General features: G+C 33.9%; 1 protein-coding gene, 1 non-coding gene and 1 pseudogene across 2 annotated transcripts; 1 reads left to right on the top strand and 2 right to left on the bottom strand.

Annotated features, from left to right (window-relative positions):
• On the top strand, window positions 1–107 carry LOC145580497 (small nucleolar RNA R71). Its single transcript, XR_014099524.1, has one exon. It is a non-coding gene; the product is annotated as a small nucleolar RNA R71 (small nucleolar RNA).
• A 6,691-nt stretch (window positions 108–6,798) lies between these two features.
• On the bottom strand, window positions 6,799–15,476 carry LOC145579218 (purine permease 21-like). The gene is made up of 3 exons (XM_081636466.1): window positions 15,195–15,476; window positions 8,697–8,836; window positions 6,799–8,177 (listed from the first exon to the last, which is right to left on the bottom strand). The coding sequence occupies exons 1-3, from the start codon at window positions 15,329–15,331 to the stop codon at window positions 7,066–7,068; spliced, it is 1,389 nt and encodes a 462-aa protein (XP_081492592.1). The 5' UTR covers window positions 15,332–15,476; the 3' UTR covers window positions 6,799–7,065.
• A 1,259-nt stretch (window positions 15,477–16,735) lies between these two features.
• Window positions 16,736–18,541, bottom strand: LOC145578033 (putative purine permease 10 pseudogene; annotated as a pseudogene).
• Window positions 18,542–19,980: the final 1,439 nt, after the last annotated feature.

The raw sequence follows: 19,980 nt of genomic DNA on the forward strand, positions 1-19,980 counted from the left end.
AGATTATGGTGGGGGCATTCTCTCTGTAGATCCTTAAACCTTTCCCAAGCCTCATATAGAGTTTCATCTGGCTCTTGGGCAAAATTCTGAATAGCACTCCTTAGTAAAGCTGTTCTCTTTGCAGGGTAATATTAATTATAAAAGTTCAAAGCAAGAGTTTCCCAGTCAGCCATACCAAGTGCAGTTCTATTCAAACCATTAAACTATAATTTAGCTTTTCCACATAAAGAAAAGGGAAAAAGAATCTCCCTGATTTGGTCTTACGTGACCCCAGCTTGCCTAATGATATTGCAATATTGGCAAAAATCTGCAATGTGAAGATTAGGATCTTCACCCTTAGCTCCACTGAATTGCTTCCTCTCTATCATCGTGATAAATTGGGGTTTGATCTCAAATTGCACTCCATCAAGGGCCGGAGTAGGAGTAAGCTGTGGAAAATCTGTCAGCGACGGCTGCGAATAATTGCTAAGCTTGCGAGGTGGAGGAGGTGGTGGTGCCGTCATCTCTGATTCAGGTTCTAAAAAGGCTTCCGAATCGCTAGAATCAGATAGGGGTTCCGAAGGTGGATTACCTCCAGAAGTGTCTCGTATCTGCCTGTAAAAATTCTTCTGTCTATGAAAAGATTGTTCGATTTCAGGATCGAATGGAGTGTAACCTGATCTAGAACTCCTGGGCATAAACACAGAACTAAACAAACAAATATGAGGAAGTTGTCTCAAAGAACTTGCGTTCTATGAGACATGAGAAAATTAATTTAGACTACAAAAATAACCAGAAATAAAAATAAAATCGTTTCCCCGGCAATGACGCCAAATTTTGACAGGATAAAGTCGTATCACCTAGTCAAAAATAATTCCTAAGTTCATATAACTATGCAGATAGGGAAGAAGGGTTGATCCACAATGAAACAAGTCTTCCTATTCCTAATTAATTAGAATAATCTAAATTATAAAGTAATTAAATTATAGATAAAAGGAATTAAACTAAGGGATATAAAAATAGGGAGAAATCAATTAATAAAAGCCTAAGGCATAGGTTCACCAATAAATAATATTCTAGGGTAAGATACAATAATCAATCATCAATGCATCAATTAATCAGATCATAAAGGGCTTTCGCTACGTATTACAATCACAGAGTTAATTTACCGGTATTAAATCTCATCTCTCGAATCTCGACTTAACCATTTATAAATTAGTCCGCCTATTGAAATTGAGCCTAAACATCAATTCTCATATCTCGAATCAATATTGCATAACTCATACAATTAAACCAGGCCTAATCTAATTGCATAACATTAAATCAATCAATAGGAAATTAATCAAGCATTGACAATAAACAACAATAAATTACCCCTTTATATTATTCATGGATCCCCATAAACCTTAGAAAGAAAACTACTCACGTATAATTAAATCTAAACTAATCAAAGCAATTAAACAAGACATGATGAAATAAAGAAATTAAATTACTGAAAATAATAGAGAAGAAATCGTTACCAAAATTAACGGAAACAATGAATTGAATTAAGAACAAAGTTGTAGTGTTGTAGAGAGAGAAACAATGAGAGAATACTAATCAGAAAACTAAGTAGAGAGAGAAAGCTAAGAGAAAAAAGGTCATAAACTTGCTTAACAAAAACGTATTTATATTAAACTCGAAAATCCTAAACTTAAACGAACTAAAATCTAGCTTAATTATCCTCCAAAAACACGCGCCCGGTCGGGAGCCACACCGCCCGACCGGGCCCGCCTTTTCTTCATCAGGGCTTCTCTCACGCCCGGCCGGGCGCGAGATCGGGCGAAGAGGGCTTCTCTTCTTCTTCCACCCCGCCCGACCGGGCGCGCCTTTAGGTGGAGCCTCTTGAGCAGGGCAAGGCCTCTTGGGATATCTTGGACTTCTTGATTGGGCTATTACTTTGTCCCAAACTAAATTCCCTCCTTGGGGCTTGAATACTCGGTCAAATTGCCTCGGTATAACGGTCGTGCTCCTCCAATGCTCGTAGTCTCTTCATAAAATCCCCGGAAAATGCTCCAAATGTGCAATTCCCTACAAAACTCAACCAAAACTACGAAAACACTAGAAAACACTAATTAGTAATAAAAATGGCTCTAGAGAGCCAAAAACACTACCAATTATGACCAAGGGATGGGGGTAAAACACTATATAAAATAAACATATCAGTAATCAATGCTAAATAAATCAATTAGTTACTTAGTTGAGAAGTCATGTTGTATGTTATGTGCTTGTAAATAGGTGTTACGAGGTAAGTTATGTGTTGATAGGTGAAAGCATGCTAGTGTGTTTAATTACGCTTATGTATTCAGCTTTGCTGATTGTGTGTTTGTGTGTTTGTTGGCCTTGTCTTTACCTTAGTCCTATGATGACCCATTTTTAATGGAGAGTAGTGGAAACAAGTAGAGAGAAGCTTTTCAGGTGATGAAGCATATTCATGATGGGCATGGGAGAAGAGCGAATCATGCTAGTTTCCATAAGTTTATGATATGTTTATTTCTTTAATTATTTTATTATATTATGCCTGTGAGACTAGCGCAAAGATTTTAAAAGTTTGTTCGGTTTTGTTAAGGGCCTATAATGGTTCCAAGTTGTAGGTTGACTTGTTTTACTTTGGTTTGACTTTATTTTCGTTGGTTGACTTTTTAAGTTGAGTCGTTTAAATGTTTTTAAAGATAGTCTTCCGTTGTGTGTCTTTGATAGTTGCCTTAGCCGTTTTCACGATGGCGGTATTGCCTTAGATCTTCTTATTTTGAGTTTTAAACAGAGAAAAATAGGTATTTTAAAAGAAAGGATTTTCTAGGGTGTTACATGAATAAACAAAAAACTCAAGGGTATATGGTGAAAAACTCGTTATTATAATTATTACTATTGTTGTTGTTGTAACCCGTTATTATTACTATTGTTGTAGTTGTTGTTATTATTATTATTATTGTTGTTGCTGTTGTTGTTGTTGTTTTTGTTGCTGCTACTGCTACTGCTGCTGCTGCTGCTGTTGTTATTGTTGTTGTTGTTGTTGCTGCTTCTGTTGGTATTGCTGTTGCTGTTGTTGTTGCTGCTTCTGTTGGTATTGTTGTTGCTGTTGGTGTTGTTGTTGTTAGTGGTGTTGTTGGTTATTGTTGTTGTGATTGTTGTTGTTGTTGTTGCTGTTGTTGTTATTGTTGTTGTTGTTGCTGCTGCTGTTGCTATTGTTGTTGTTGTTGCTGCTGCTGTTGTTGTTATTGTTATTATTATCATCATCATTATCATTACTGTTACTGTTACCGTTACTGTTGTTGTTGTTGTTGTTGTTGCTGTTGTTGTTGTTATTATTATTATTATTATTAACAAAAGAACTGCTAAACTGATTAGAGCTGAACTGAATTGAACTGGACTGACATGAACTAAACTGAATTGAAAATAAGCTTAAGAGAACAGGTCCACAGGGCCTGTTCACATTTACTGAACTAAACGGAACTGATTGGAGCTGAACTGAACTGAACTAAATAGAGCTGAAATGTATATTTTATGAGAGAAGGAAATTAGGAGCTGAACTGAACTGAAATGAACTAATTGGAGCTGAACTGAACAAAACTAAACTGAAATTAAGTTGAACTGAACTGAAATTAAGCTGAAGTGAATATGCCCTCTTAGTTGTAAATCTTTCTCTTAGGGGCTTCCACTATTATTCTTACCGATGGTAAGCCCCAAAACCTTTGAATTGCTTTCAATAAATAAATCTCATTCTTGTTTTGAATGATTTCTCAATTAAATTTATTTTCTTTTTCTATTTGTATGGCGAGAACTGAAGATTTAGGGTTTCATAATCTATATAAGAATTCAGAGGACCACATGAGTATTTTCACTCAAACGACTACGCATTACTGATTTCAACCCAAATCAGTGCTAACTCACATATTGTATTGGTTCAAATGAAAATATTTTTATTAAGATGATTGTTGATTGGATCGATATTGTATTTAGTTTTAAGGTGTTATGTACTTGTGCTGCAATTCTTGATTTCTTTGGAATTCTATTAAGTGTCATTTAATTATACTTTTGTTAATGAAATCCATTTTTTCTTGTCAAAAAAAAAAAAAAACCCTCTAGAAGGATCTTAAAAGGCCATTCCCGATCTATCAATAATCAGGTACTAAGTGTGTGCGTATTTTGTAAAGAAAGGTGGTATAAGAAGAAGTTGATTTCTAATTGATATGGAACCTTTGCTTATTTGATATGATTAAAACTTATTTTTTCTAATCTAATATGATCAAAATTTATTTTTTCCAATCTAATTTCATTAAAGCTTTATCATATCATTATTCAAAGGAAAAAAAAAAAGTTTGATCATATCAAGTGGGCTTTAAATGTGTATTAACTAGGTTAGGGCCTGTTCATTTCAGCTTAATTTCAGTTCAGTTCAGCTCCAATCAGTTCAGTTCATTTCAGCTCCAATCAGTTCAGCTCAGTAATTAAATGTGAACAGATCCTTAATTCTCGTGCCCTGCACGGTAATCTTTAATAATGTAACTATTATTAAACTATCATTATAATTAGAAATTTATTAATATAAAAATATACTTTGTAGTTGACAAATTTTCATCAATATAAAAAACTAGATATAAGCCTGTGCGATGCACGGTTCTAGTAATCATTTTATTTAATTTAAAATTGTGTATATTTATGAAGATCATTCATTAAATATATGGATAGAATTCCTAATATCATAAGATAATTTTTTAATTTTAACACTAAAGTTATCTTTTGTTGTTTTATTTATTTTATGTGACGCTTGAATTTAAAATCCCAAACCTTATTCACTAATTTTGCTTATGTGACAATTTAAATTTTTAATTTAAAAAAGAAATGACAAATCTCGTTTTTTTATTGATCAAAATAAGTCTTTTGCCTATGCATTTATTTAATATACTCGTTCTGTTTAAAATGTTAGTTTAATTTATAATTGTTTAACTATAAAATATTATGGGAAATTAGTCATATGAGATTTAGTTTTATTCGTCTCGATGAGTAAATTATTAAAATCAAACTTTTACAATATTTTCTAGGGAGAGATTAAAGATATTTGCGATTAAAAATTTGCATCCATATTTGTAAAAAAGATAATTGTTACTTTTTTTTTATTTTTTAGAGAAGATAATTATTAGTTTTTAAACATAATTTAAATTTTAATTATTCTCTATTCGTTGTTTTGTTTTTACCTATGTGTTAAAATTCTTAAATCTTATTTGTCACTTTTGCTTAGGTGGCGAGTAAATTTTTTAATTCTAAAATAAATTATTAATCTAATTTTTCATTGGAAAAAATAATACCTTTTCTTATGTGGCTCTTCAAATGCTCCCGAAAAATGCCTACTTTATTTATATATATATTAGATTATAAAGATATATTAGATATAAATGAAGTAGAAAATGATTAAAAATATGTTAAGAATTTTTTTATAGCTATATAAATATTTGTGTTAAAGATATGTCAAATCCTTTTGATTTTAAGTAATTATATTGTATAATGATTAGGAAATTATTTTTTGTATAAAATTTGTTTCTTTAATTGAACATTATTTAACCAAAAAAAAAAAAAAGGACACATTAGGAGATGGTACGTGTCATTGCTACTTGAGGTAGTGGTTTTACCATGAAACAATTATTGAAAAAAAAAAAAAAAAAACTAGTACAATGAACATGATACTCCAAGAGTACCTAATACTAATTGGTCAAATCTTGATTATCAAAAATACTCATCTTGACAACATCAATCAATTTTGAAGTGATTTCTATGAAAATTGCTAAAAGAAATCAAAATTCCACAATTACGCTACTTGCAATTAGCGGTTTTTATAATGTAAAACCACATTGATTGTTTGGCATCATTTTTTTTTTTTTTTTTTTTTTTTTTTTTTGGGTAAAACAAAAACCAATAACGGAAAACAAGAAGAATGTATTTCCATTTTTTTTTTGTTAGTTTTCAATACTATCATAATTTTAACAAGTTTGACTAATTTTGAAGTGATTTACATGATATATATCATATGATTTTAAACATATATCATTCTAGCATTACAAGCTGGTGGGCATGATGTGATGTGGAAGCTAGCTGCTAACCCCTTCTCTCTAATAGCTCTAGTATTCAAAGCCCGGATGTGGGTATTATTAATATGTTATGTATGAAACCAATGGCTGTAAACTTTAATGCTGTTGAACTCCTTTCCCCTATAACTGCTACTGTTATTGATGTTGCTACTTCTTTGAGCCTTGATGGGCCTTAATTAATATAGTCTCCCCTTTCAACCAAAAAAAAAAAAAAAAACAAAAATCATAGCGATGCCAAACAAACCCAATGGTTTTAACATGGACATTATGTAGGGAATTTTGATAAAAAAAAGTGGCATAATTGTGCAATGTTTATATCTTTTAGCAATTTTCATGGAAATCGCTCACAATTTTGGGTACATTCATGCGCAAAACACATCTCCACACCATCACATGTTTGAATAGCAATACTCGTGTATCAAATATATCAGTCATTATTTCACCTGATATATACTTGTGGTTGCTGGTAAGTACGAAATACCAAACAACGGCAGTATAAGCTAATATCTGTTGATTTCACGCTAACCTGTACTTTAGCACACAAATAATTCCTGTCAAGCCACAATAAGGATGATATGAATAATATTAGGGAAGAAGATAGCTAAGTTTATTTTTCAGTTTTTGAATGAACACATAGATGATGAAAAACATTTTAAAGCAAGAGGGTCGACGAAAAAGAAACTATGACATCCTGTAATTTAACACAAAACCAAGAAAAGACTGTTTTTCTATAGGATCACTTGTCTACAAAAATACAAAGGCCTTAAGCCCTCCAACAAATAAACTTAAATCTTAAACAAGAAGCTACACCCTCAAAATCCACCTTTACCAGCATGTCATTGATTGAGCTATCAAGTAAAAGAGGTAAAGATCAGCCAATTAGAGGATCACGATCAAGCAAATGAGATCGACTCAAGACCTGAAAACTCAAAGAGTATCATCTTCTATCTTCCTGTTGTACAAACTAGATTTTGTACTCCAAAGCTCCAGTTGCATATGAGGGAGTTGGGTCTACCGTTCTAGTTTTACTACACTCATCAAGGTATTGATCATAGGCATATGAAACAAACCCCCAAATGGCCAATAACATGGCCACCACCTTTATTCCATCCATTATGTCGCTAAAAAAGATCACTGCTAGCACTGGAACAATCGGCAATCCTAAAGTAGAGACGACATTGGAGAACAGCGATGACACCCTCACGATCAATCCAAATAAGCCAATATTGTAAACTTGCCAACTCAATGCTGTGCAAATTAAGGTCATCACGTATGACAATTTTCCAAACCTAAATTGATCCATCTCTAATTTCACGGATTTCAGGTCCCCAGTAGCTACAATTCCGACCACTGCAATACAACTTGCAATGAATGACTGACGAAGAAGCAAATCCAAAGTCGCTTCAAAACTATCATTCTTGAATACTTTTTGGAAGGTAAACTCTGTTAAAGAAAGTAACAATCCATACGCCATTGGATAAGCAATAGCACAAATGAAACCAAAGACATAATTAGCCTTCGAAACACCTTCAGGAACCGAAGAACCAGACTGAATTACGAGTAAGACAGATGAGATGGTAAGCAGGACAAGAGAATTAATTATGTAAGGTGTGAACTTCTGAGAATTTATAAAGAAAGAAAATAATGCATTGAAGGCCAGCTGGGATGCACATAAGAGCGAGAAAGTAGAGACAGGTACATATTGCAGTCCTATTGCGTACATCATACCAACTGCTGCCACAAATAGCCCAAAGAATAGGTATATTGATGCAGTCTTGAGAGGAGAAAGCTCATTAATTGGTTTGTGACTCTGGATTGATTTCTTGGGAAAGATGCGGTACAAGGGTAATAGCAATGGAAAACCAGCATACTGCACCAGTGTTGCCATCCATTGGCTTTTCCCACCTTCATTATAATAAAATCTTCCAAGTATCATACCTGCTGACTGCCCAAGAAGGACGCAAACTATATAGAACGCAATAACAATCCACCACTTTAACCCTGGCTGCTGTGAAGAACTTGATGAGCTGGTGGTATCTTCTGACTGAGGCACTATTCCTGGTTTGTTGTTGCTGACTGTACCAGATACATAGTGTTTCAGCCTTTCAGGAACATGTATTATTGGGGGGAGGGGGTTGGTACTGAAAGATCTTGTGCAGGTAGGTTTGACAACCATTCTATCTAAATGCTTCATCAAAGTAGCTACTGTTGGTCACCAATCAGTGGTGCCGCTGATGGTGTTGACTACTGCATACTAGGACTAGCAACTTAGCTCTGCTCCACTACACCCTCCCTTCATAATATTAGGCATCAAGTGAACTCTTTCTTTTTAGTTCATTTTCCTTCTTAAAGTGCTTTAAGTGCTACGCCTCTAAATTCCTATTTTTCAAAATTTTATCGGTTTATTTGATATTTTGATGCGATAGAAAGAATTCTGATTCTTAAAATCTAAAAGTACTGATTTCACATATGAAATACCGATATTGGACAATATTATGATGGTATAAATTGAATCCTATCATAAGTATAAACAATTAGGTGGCTTTTCTGCAAGTAAAAAGTCGAATTCTAGAGAATAATCATGAATCAACATACCGCAAACATCATTCTGGGGTATAATCAAGCTTGAAACACCATCATTAGAAGGATTCTCAAATTCCAGATCTGCTTCACCACTTGTTTGCTGGTTTGCAAATACTCGGGGCACTAGTGGAGAGATTTTATTTACCTGTAGTCTTTCATTTAAGAATTGCAACAAATCAAAAGTATAAGTGTGGAGACAAGCAAAAAAAAGAGAAAAAGAAAAGAAAAACACAAGAAGCAGCAGAACTAAACTAGTAAAATAAAAATAAATAAATAAAACAAAACTAGACAATTTTTCAACAAAGCAGAAATTTTCCGAGGCCACAAAATAACAAGACAACATAAGTAAAGATTACAGTTTAAAACAGAAGCATAATGCAGAGAATTGTTGTTATAAAACTTTATTCAACTGGGCACCCATATTCTCAAGTCAAAACATGTTATAGATTATAATACTTCTCTTCTCTATGACAATCTCCTTTCTATCACATCCTTAGAAATGACATTTATAAGGAAGATGATATCCATATTCGAACAAATCGAGTATAAGAAGGTATTCATTTGTGGAATGGAGCATATATGCCATTAAGATATTCAAAGATGCTTTTCTTCAGCTAACTCCTACATTTTAGAATAAGAAAAAAGTCCACAAGGTGATGTGGGAGTGTGATAAACTATCCTAAGTAGGGGTAATATGGGTAGCCCAGTACTATTAGGTTAATAGTCTTTAGCCTTGTAAAAAAAGAGAGAGGGGAGAAAGAAAATGTTAGGCAGGAATTTGTATTGAAGAGAAACCTTAGAGAGTCATGGCCTAAAGCCATCTTGAGAGAGTGATAGCCTCAAGCTATTGTGAGAGTAATAGCCTATAGTTATTAAACCCTCTTTTGGCATTGTAAATCAATATTCAAGCTACCATCTTTGTTATTTCTTCTAATTAAATCAATTTACCAAAAATCAGATTTTCTAGTTTAATCAAAGAACCAATCTTTTCGCTCTATTTTACTGTTAATTGCATGAAGAAGTTAGCAGTAATCTCATGAAGTCCAAAAATTGAATAGAGAAAAAAATTGACTCGGTTTGGAAATGGTTTTTATTGCCCAAAAAATAATTATTTGGATAGATATCCCACGTTATGATGTGGCTTAGTTGAATAAGGCTGGTTTTTGTAGAGATTGCACTTGATAGCCAGGCATGAAGACATACAAGTTAGAAGCAAGGATGACAAGAAAGTATCTTGAACGTGGCTAATGCTAATGGATGGGTCAAGTTCGGATAATGGATGGCAAGAAAGTAACTTGAACGAGCCAGAACGTCAGTAATGCTAAAAAAAAGTTGGCTAGTTTAGGGGTGCAACTTATTGACTTCATGGAAAAATATCTTGGCATGCCTCAATGGATTAGGAGTCCAAATTCCTAAGCTTTTGCCTTGTTTAAAGAAAGGGTGAAAAAGAAGTTTAAAGGGTGGAAACAACAAGCTTTATCTTTTGCAGGTAATCTTATAAAAAGTATTATTCCAATTTCCAAGCAATTCCTACTGATTTTATGAGTTTGTTAAGATTCCTTCTTGTCTTTGTCACGATCTAGAAAATGACAGTGAGGTTGTGGTGGACTGGTGGGGGTGTAAATAAGTAACTCAAAGGAGGTTAGAGGGTTGCCATAGGGACCATGATTTTAAAAAGGCAAAAGTTGCTAAGAAAGGGTGAAGAATTATCAAAAATCTAAATATTTTTTGCGGCAAAAGTTCTTAAGGTTTGTTACTTTCCTATTACTAATTGACGAGTGTGTTATAGATTGAGCTACAAATGGAGAAGCATATGGAGAACTGGGAAAATAGATGGTTGATTAAAGAGAGTGTAGCTGGACTGTGGGAGATAGCAACTCAATCAATATGTTGTATGACCCTTAAATGAATACACTCCCATCATCCTTTTAAAGCTAAGCCAGTACTCTCTTTTTCCTCATGCTATGGCTGTAAGATGATATTTACGCTTGGTATTATACAAACTATAAAGGATGTTCACCCTTTTGTAAAGAAAGGTTACTATTTTATTATTTCTTGTACAAGCTCTTGTAGCAGTCCATGTTCATCTAATAAGGTTGATTTCTAGAAGAATATTTGGGCCTTTGGGGTTTCCAAATACAGCCAAAGGTAAAGTCTTTTATTTGGGGATTATGTAGTCGTGCTTTGGTGCCTTCAAAAAAACAATGTAGCAAGTATCACAGCTGTGTGGTAGTTATGAAGAAAATCATGTTCATGCCTTCTTAAGGTCATCTTCGTCTGCGGGAATATAAGAGGCCGCTGAATTGAAAGATATGGTAGATTGTCCTGTTTACTTAATAGCTGATATATTTTCTTGGCTACTTGAGGTCTGTAAGCATGAGAAGGTGGCAATGGAGGCCTAATTAGATTCGTTTGGAAGGAAAAGTTGAGGATGGGAGGTATAGTAAGAGCCCCAGTTGAGGTGGCTGCTGCTGCTGTTATGGGGTTGTTGGAACTTTGGGAGCATTTTGGGATGCTTAAATGGGGGGTTTTCCTCTTCTCACTTTGTCAGGTTGCTGATGCCTGACAGTGAGCTTCAATGCTGCAATTTTTGCAGAGTCGTGTGGGTCTGGAGGTAGTTATAACTTATATGTGACTTTTAAGGTAGTGATATAACTGTTGTTTGCTCTTAGGCCCCGTTTGATTTGATGTAAGATGTTTTCATATAATAATGACTTTCCCAATTTTTCCCATTTTCCTTTGTTTGGTTTGTAAAAGGGTTGAAAAATTGACAAGAATAATTCCAAATTTGCTTGATTCGCCCAAAATAATCCCAACTTTTGATTATTTTTTGATAATCCGAACTTTAATATGAATTTGCTTCCAATAGTCACAAGTGACCAGCAACCTGTTGAATAGGTAATTTTTTTTTTTTTAAAAAAAATAAAATTATCCACACGTGTCATCACGTGATTAGTGAATTAAATGTTTTTCTTTTTTTTTTTAGAAATCAACTAAATTTTTTTTTTAAGAAATCAACTAAATGTTTTTAATTAAAAAAAAACTAATTATTTTAAAAATAATTTTTTTTTTTTAAAAAAAACACCTTCCCCACCCCCATAAGCCCCCGCCACCTAGCCCCCTCCCTAGCCGCCTAGCCCCAAGCCACCCGTCAACCCCACTGCTCCCCAAATCCCTCCCTTGCGCCGCCCATGCTGTCGCCTTTCACCCTGAACCTACATTCACCGTACCCACCCCGAAATAACCCCCTCCATCTCCCAAAAGTATTTAGAAAAACCTCCTCCACCTCTTAAACTACCAATCACCCCTTCCCCAACCTTCACAACCCCTATTCGGGTTCCGAGGGTGAAGGAGGTGGAGATCGGGGTTTATGCGGGTGAGGGAAGTGTTTTTTTTTTTCAGGATTTCGGAAGTGGGCAACTGGGAATGGTGGGAGGACGATAGGAGAAGGGCGGCGCGGTGGAGATGGGTGGTGGGGGACCCTGGGCTACGTGGAGGTACGGTGCCGGAGAGATGGCTGGGCTACTAGGAAGGGGTGGTGGGTTTTTACTTTTAGGTTAATTAATTTTTTTTTTTAATTTTTTATTTTAATTTTATTTTTTTGACCAATCAAGTCCTAACACATGTCACGTGACTTGTTGCAACAAGTTCGATGACCGGTTGGGACCGTTGGAAGCAAATTCATATCAAAGTTCGGATTATTAAAAAATAATTGAAAGTTAACATTATTTTAGGCGAATCGAGCAAAGTTGGGATTATTCCCGTCAATTTTTTCTTACTTATATGTAACTTTTAAGGTAGTGATATAATTGTTGTTTGCTCTTAAGCCTCGTTTGATTTGATGTAAGATGATTTCATAGAAAAATGACTTACCTAATTTTTCCCATTTTCCTTTGTTTGGTTTGTAAAAGGGTGGAAAACAATTTTCTCAATGATATAAAACATGTTCCTTTACAAAACAAGAAAGTCACATTTTCCTCCCTCTTTCTTACTTCCATTTTACTATCCTATCCTATCATCCATCCACACATTTTCACTTATATTTTTAATTTCTCAACTTTTTTTTTTTTTTTTTTTTTGTATGAAAGCAAACAAAAGAAAAGTAAATTACAATTGTGGTTTTCCTTGAAAATATGTTTTCCATAAAAACTAATTTTTCATTGAAAATATTTTAAATCAGACCAAACGGGGCCTTAGTTAGAGTGCTCGTGACCAGTTAAAATTGCAGGAGTAAAGGCCAGTTATGATCTTTGGAAAAGGGGTTTTCATTAATAAATTTCACTTAAAAATTTTATCCTTAATGCATTCAAAAATTTAATTTAATAAATCTATGTTAATCTATAAAGGAAAGGGGTGAAAATCAGAAAATGGTTTAGAACTTTCAGTTGACAATACTTTTTTCTTAATTTCTCTCCTTTACATAATCTTCTACTTCGTGGGCATAGATAATAAATAGCGAAAATATATTTTCAACATTATAGTTATCTATAACTAAGAATTATACCTAGGCCCTGAAAGTTTTGTAAAAATGATGTCAATTAGAGATGTGATCTTTTGTGATTAGAGTATTAGATCATCCTGGCAAAAACACAGAAATGAATGCTCCGTAAAAGCAAAAATTTCGGTGAAATTCCTTCCTAAACAGATATTTTCGAATTAAAGTGGAGAATTTACTGGTTTTATAAGGTTTTTTTTTATATCTTAAAAGTCAACTACATACATGAACATATAAGATGAGACTTATTAATTAAAGGGTTTCACTCAATTATAATAGCCGTAATTTTTTAAACGTAAATAGAAAAGTTTTTAAACAACTGAACGTAAATAGAAAAGTTTTTAGACAATTGAGGAAATGATCATTTAGATTATTTACCTTTTTCTTTTTATTCTTACTTTGAAAGTTACATGACATATAATTAATAAAACTAGCTTGTGGCTCAAGCGATACCCCAAATATTGTTTAAATACAAAATGAAAAAATTACCTAATAGTGATATTTTAAAAATATTACTTTAAGTTAAATGAAAATGGAAGTTTTAAAATGCATAGGTAGAAAGAGAGATGCAGTAGTATATTTGTATGATTTACAATTAAGTTGGGACTTGTATAACATGCTTAAAAACTATTAGAATCCAAATTAATGAAAAATTATACTAACTAATTAATGTTAATTAAGTAATAATATGACATTCATTGTGGAATAAAAACAACAAATACAATAGAAAATAAAGAAAGTTTATTTATAGTGAATCAATGTAAAATTATTGTCCACTTGATAGGACAATAATGGTGGTAATAAAAGTTGGAAATTTCAAGGGGGTATAAGGGTTTCAATATGGCTCAAGTATATATATATGTGCCGTCATGTATTATCCATGTGGAGCCATGTCAAAGATTTCATTATAACTCAAGTGACACATGTCATCAACATAGGTTGTATGATGTAAAATAAATCAGTATTTGATATCTCTTTTTGAAGGTAGTCTAGAGGGAAAAAAAAATTAAAATATGAGAAGGAAAAAAAATAATACGGTGAGCACAAAGATTTGATCCTTAAACCACTAACCAAAGTAATAATACAATTCACCATCTTAGCTAAAGTCAAAGTATGCTTCAAAAATGCAAATAAATGATATATTTAATCAACTTTAATAGTGATACATTGCGTAATACTGCTTTAATGGTACATAGTGGTTCACGTTATTTACTATAGAATTTTCGTTTAAATTTTTGGGGGTAAAGGCTGAACAATAGCACACAAATTTGTATTGAACCATTGCGTGCGCTTTTAACCTTGTTAAAGCTAAAGCTACAGATGACTCCTGGTGTTTATCTCACGGGGTATTATTCGATTAGCTAGTACCTTTGAATGAATTGATTCTATTTTTTTTTTTGCATGTTTTTAGAGAAGCAAATAAGTCGGCTAACGTTAAGACTCATACTAACCCATTGATTACTCGTTAGGGATATGAATAGGGAGTGTTCTGGATACGATTGTGGATGTTGAGTCTGATTTTTGCCTTAGTTTCCCTAATAACTAATGCGTGATGTCTTTTTCAACAAAATTAAAAATGATCTACAAATTACAAATAGTCTACAATTGTACAAATAAGTCAAATGGATAAAGCATTTTAAGCATAAATCACAATTTACAATTCACAAATCTGCCCTCAATTTCCAAAAACTGAAAACGAATTACTCGTATCTTTTACAGCAATTGTCTTTTAACATAGTCAACTACCAATTCAATCATACTCAAGTTCTCAACACAAATCTTAAAAATAAAATTAAAAATAAAATAAAATAAAATAAAATAAACAGTACGAATTAATAATTTATTCAATTAGTTAATCAATAAATAAAACATTGATTTTGACCGCAAATCAAACATCCAAACCACAATTTTATCACAAATTGCTAAAGCATAAAAAGCAAACAAAGATAATCAACAAAATTCAAAGAATTATCAAACTTTGAATCGATAATTAAAGAAAAATAAGTAATTAATACCTGAAATTAGGCTTAAAAGAAGCGGAATTCAAGCATTGATGTCGACGAGTTAAATCGGGCAAACGAACATTGAATTTTTTAGAATTCACCCCGTTCAATCCATGGGTGAGAAAACACGTCGAAAGCTTAGACGCCATTGTTGAGAAGGTAAACCCTCACATACAATTAATAATAAAGAAGAAGATTATAGAGTGAGTAGTGGAGTAAGATAAGAAAGAAAGCAACAGCTTCTCCGCCACAACAACGACGACTACTGGGGTATTGTACGAGTATTATTTTTATATTTCTCCATTTCAAATTATTCGCAACGATGTAATATGAAAAAAATTTGTTTGTCAGTGGTAAATTGAGAGAGAAAATAAAGTTGCATGAGGAGATTAAAAAAAAATGATAGGTAAAAAATAAGGGTGAAAACATTTGTGGTGAATAATTTGTACTCTGTAGTATTCGTGTGAGATCATGTTGCAAATACTTCCTCTTTAGTTGCTATACTTTTATATTCATGGTCTGCTAAACAAGTGTAGGTATGTGAGTGATAGAGAAAAGAAATGTCAAAAATAAAAAGGCATTGCAACTAATTAACAATTTTCAAAATAAAATGGTGTCGCATTTAAAAAAATCCGGGAAAATAAATTAAAACGGATATACTATGAGGTGTTGGGGTGTACCACTGGCAATTGAATAACGTTTGGTATATTCAGCACGTCGCTATATGTTTGTGTTTGGGTCGATTATTCGTCTTTTTTATGTTGCTTTGGTATGGGACCATTTCGGCATATTCACCCCTCCTTTTTCTCTTTTGGGCTCGGCTCAATTATCAGTTTGCCATTTGTCATTTTAGTATATACGGACTTACGAGTATAGATTATTATAGGTCGTTTTTTTTGTATATACCATCCACTATTTTATATTTTGGGTTCAGATGATATATCGGATTATTATATGTATGTCATGATCAAATCTATATTTATTTATTATTTAAAATGGTTTATGAGAGGAGAGCAAACCCCAATTTTCCCCTATTGTGCCACATCACCAACCACAAGAATACGTGATACGTCTATGCATTGGTACATGTGCGTTTGATTAATTTTTAATTAAAAAGATAATTAGTTAGCAAGTCTTACAACCTACAATAAAAATGTTGCTAAATGAGAATTACAGGTAAAAAAATGCTTTCTTTGAGTTATCAATTGTGTTTCCGTGGATACGAGTTGCAAAATTCGGATACAGACTATAAATCTATATAAAGTTATTAAGTGTTATGCTTGTTGCATACTTGCATGTACTAGTACAATAAACAGCAGAGTTGGGTAATATTCAATTATTCATTGCCTTATATGACATAAAACAATGATTATATTCATCAAAAAGACAATTTGCTGTCAATATAACATCTTATTCTAAACAGAATGATCTTAATCAGCTTGGTAGTAATCCTTTAATCTGAGACTAACAAACTGGTATGTAGGCTATCTGATTGAAGGCCATGATCAAAGCAATACTGCTATTTTATTGCTGTTTTTTAAATCTTCGAGCTTTTCGTTCTACTAACTAACATCTGTTCTCACAAGCTTCTTCAAAAGCATTTGTGGTAACGGGGTTTGTGGTTTCGTCTGTATAAAGATCAAGGTACTCCTGATAGGTATACGAAACGAATCCCCAGACCGCCAACAATATGGCAACTACCTTAATTCCGTCCAATGGATCATGGAAAAAGATTGCTGCTAGTATTGGAACTATTGGCAGTCCTACAGTTGCAACAACATTTGAAAAAAGGGATGACACTTTAACAATTAGGCCTAGTGTGCCAATGGTATACACCTGCCAACTTAATGCAGTCCAAATTAAAGTCATCATGTATGACAGTTTTCCGACCTTATACCGATCCATTTCTTCTTTCAGTGTCTTCACCTCACCACTAGCTACAAGTCCAACAACCGAAACACAACTTGCAACAAGTGAAAGTGAAATAATCATGTCTAAAGTGGCTTTGAAACTTTCGTTCTTTAGTATCCTTTGGAAGGTGAACTCTGTTACTGAAAGCGACAATCCATATCCTGCTGCATTACCAATAGCACACAGGATACCAATGGCGTAATTTTCCTTTGATTCTCCTTCAGGAACGGAAGAATCTGTTTGGAAGACGAGTAGTGCTGATGAGATGGTAAGCAGAACAAGAGAGTTTGTTATGAAAGGTGTGAACTTCTGTGAATTTAAAAAGAAGGAAAAGACGGCATTGAAAGACAATTGAGATGCACAAATGAGAGAAAATGTGGAGACTGGCATGTATTCAAGTCCTATTGAGTACATCATACTTGCTCCTGCTCCGATCAACCCAAGAAATATGTAGATTGGTGCAACTTTGGAGCATGGAAACAGATTTTTTGGTGTGTTTTCTTGGGAAATTCCCTTTGGGATGATGTAGTACAGCGGAAGTAGAAGTGGAAATCCTACAAATTGCACTAGCGTTACCATCCATTTGCTTTTACCGCCATAGTTGTAATACAGTCTTCCAAGAAGTAAAGCTATGGACTGACCGAGAAGGATAAAAAGTATGCAAATAGAAATTTTGATCCACCAATTTAAGCCTTGTTTCTGTAACTCATCTGATGGACTGGGTACAGCTTCTGATTGAGACGAAGTAACTGGTAAACTGTGTCTCACTAAACAAAGAACATTGCACAGAGATAACACAGGATATGTCAGAGAGAACCTACAAAAGACTGACTACAAAAATGTAAACGAAAACGAGTATGATTGATGCTCTATATATTATATGTCGGTTGACTGAAAATCCCTTCCAGAAAGTTCATCTGATTATTATTTTGACATGTTTCAATTGTCAGTTACATTCAATTCAAGACAATGCTACTTAACTTTTTATTCTGTTGGTTTATAGAAAAATCATGTTGTGAGGAAACGTCAGAGTTGGTTGGGGTTATTCTATAGCTAGTTTGATGAACTGATTCTTTTATAATCATCATGGTACACGACTACACGTATAACAAACCTTAATTTATTAGTGATTCTACCCTTCTTATTACATCTGAAAATTTGTCTCTTGTATCCATGCACTGCACTATTGCTATGACCGATTTCTATGTTAAGCTACTCGCCGCCCCCCTCCCCCTCCCCCAAGCAAAGTAAGTAAAAGGCTTACATTACATTGCATAATTGATATATTAGATACAATATTTTGATTTTCGGAGCTCATACCATTTGTTGAATGCATGCTCTAAAAATGAAGATTATGGTTGTGCAATAATGTTTAGGTTTTATTAAAGTAACTGAGAAAAATTGCCAATACCTGTGATGTGAAGTTCCTGCTCTTCAGAATTCCCCATGTCAGAATGAAAACCCTCTCTTGATTGTCTGAGTTTTTGTTGGAGCAACTGATGTAGTGGAGAAGATAATACTTTTCACGTGTTGTTTTTACAGTTAGAACTAGAAAGCTAGTGGAACGACTCTTTGATGACCTTAATCTGGCGTCTTTGGCTTTCTATGCATCATCTTATAAATAGGGTGCAGGGTTTTCTGCATTCCTTCCCGCTATCATGCTCTAAGTGTTTTGTTAATGAGAAATTAGTTAGTTCGGAAATCTATTTGTTAGCTGAGTATCATTTTGACAAAATGTTATCAGATGCTTACAATAGGCATGACTTACCAGATACACTAACAAGCATGTGACTAAGCTTGTGTTTCTGCAAGGAAGCTACCCTTTAGCTATAGCCATTACATGCAGTCCCGCATAGTATACATATATTTACAGCGACTGGATAAAAAATGGAAATTAATGATCTATTTTTAGGGTGTAATAGCAAATAGCCTGATAGGAGGTTTTATGTCTATGTCTAGTGTAAAAGCTGCAGCCAGGTTACAATTACCTTAGTTGAGAATTGAGTCCTGCTGACTAAGTGATTAGTCTTTACCTCGCAGGACTAGTTTTTCCGACAGCAGAAACAGGCTCGGATTTTCTTACAGCAGTTCATTTGCGAAAATTAGAGTCAGTGCTCTAGCAAGATATCCAGGACATTCGAACTTATTTAGCTTATGTAAATGTTGTAATGTTTGATTTTGATGAAGCCAACTTTTGGTATTTATAAAACCAACGTAAATATGACATGCATCAAAAGATGTCTGTTGGACAAAATGTCAGACAGATCAGACTACAGAAAACCATATTGTACTTGCTTCTCGTTTCGTGGTGTCTAGGATTGGAAATTAAGGATGTCGAAGATGAGAAACTCCAAGTTTATTACTGTGGTATTGAAGGATCATTGATCCCAAAACAATGCAGCCGAGTTATTGACCCCAAGAGAAAGTTTGGCAATGACAGCATTACTCAGAATTTTACATCTCATCTGGAGCTGGAAATTTACGCTCAATTCTTGAAGCTTACGCTAGAATGGGCAGGAGAAATGCCAAACTAAAAGTTTTACGATCACAGTAGATGTGTGCAAGCTTCTATGGATAATTTAAATGGTGATCACCGATCACACAAGGGAGGCCAACGTGTAGGCAATAACTTGCCCATTTTGCTACATGAAAGATGGCATGAAGATTCACTATGTTAATCCTAGACTAAGTTGCATGCTCTGCATTTCAATTTTGTTAGTGTTCTTGGATAGGTTTGCGGTCTTTCCTCTAAAGATGGCTGGTAATCTAGTAGTGCAATTGTGCATGCTCACTGTACACTTGAAGTCTTGAACTCATTTTACACCCGTTTAAGTAATATGAAGCAAGTATCCTTCTGTTCAAACTAAAAATAATAACCCAGTCCATG

This window comes from Chenopodium album, chromosome 14, assembly GCF_948465745.1.
Source record: "Chenopodium album chromosome 14, dcCheAlbu1.1, whole genome shotgun sequence".
NCBI classification, from domain to species: Eukaryota; Viridiplantae; Streptophyta; class Magnoliopsida; order Caryophyllales; family Amaranthaceae; genus Chenopodium; species Chenopodium album.

Excerpts from the sequence above, each read along its gene's own strand:
- LOC145579218 (XM_081636466.1), bottom strand. The coding sequence starts at position 15,331 with ATGGCGTCTAAGCTTTCGACGTGTTTTCTCACCCATGGATTGAACGGG. Across the intron at positions 8,837-15,194 it reads TCTTTTAAGCCTAATTTCAG|ACTACAGGTAAATAAAATCT; the intron begins GTATTAATTACT and ends CTTAAATGAAAG. Across the intron at positions 8,178-8,696 it reads ACCCCAGAATGATGTTTGCG|TCAGCAACAACAAACCAGGA; the intron begins GTATGTTGATTC and ends TATCTGGTACAG.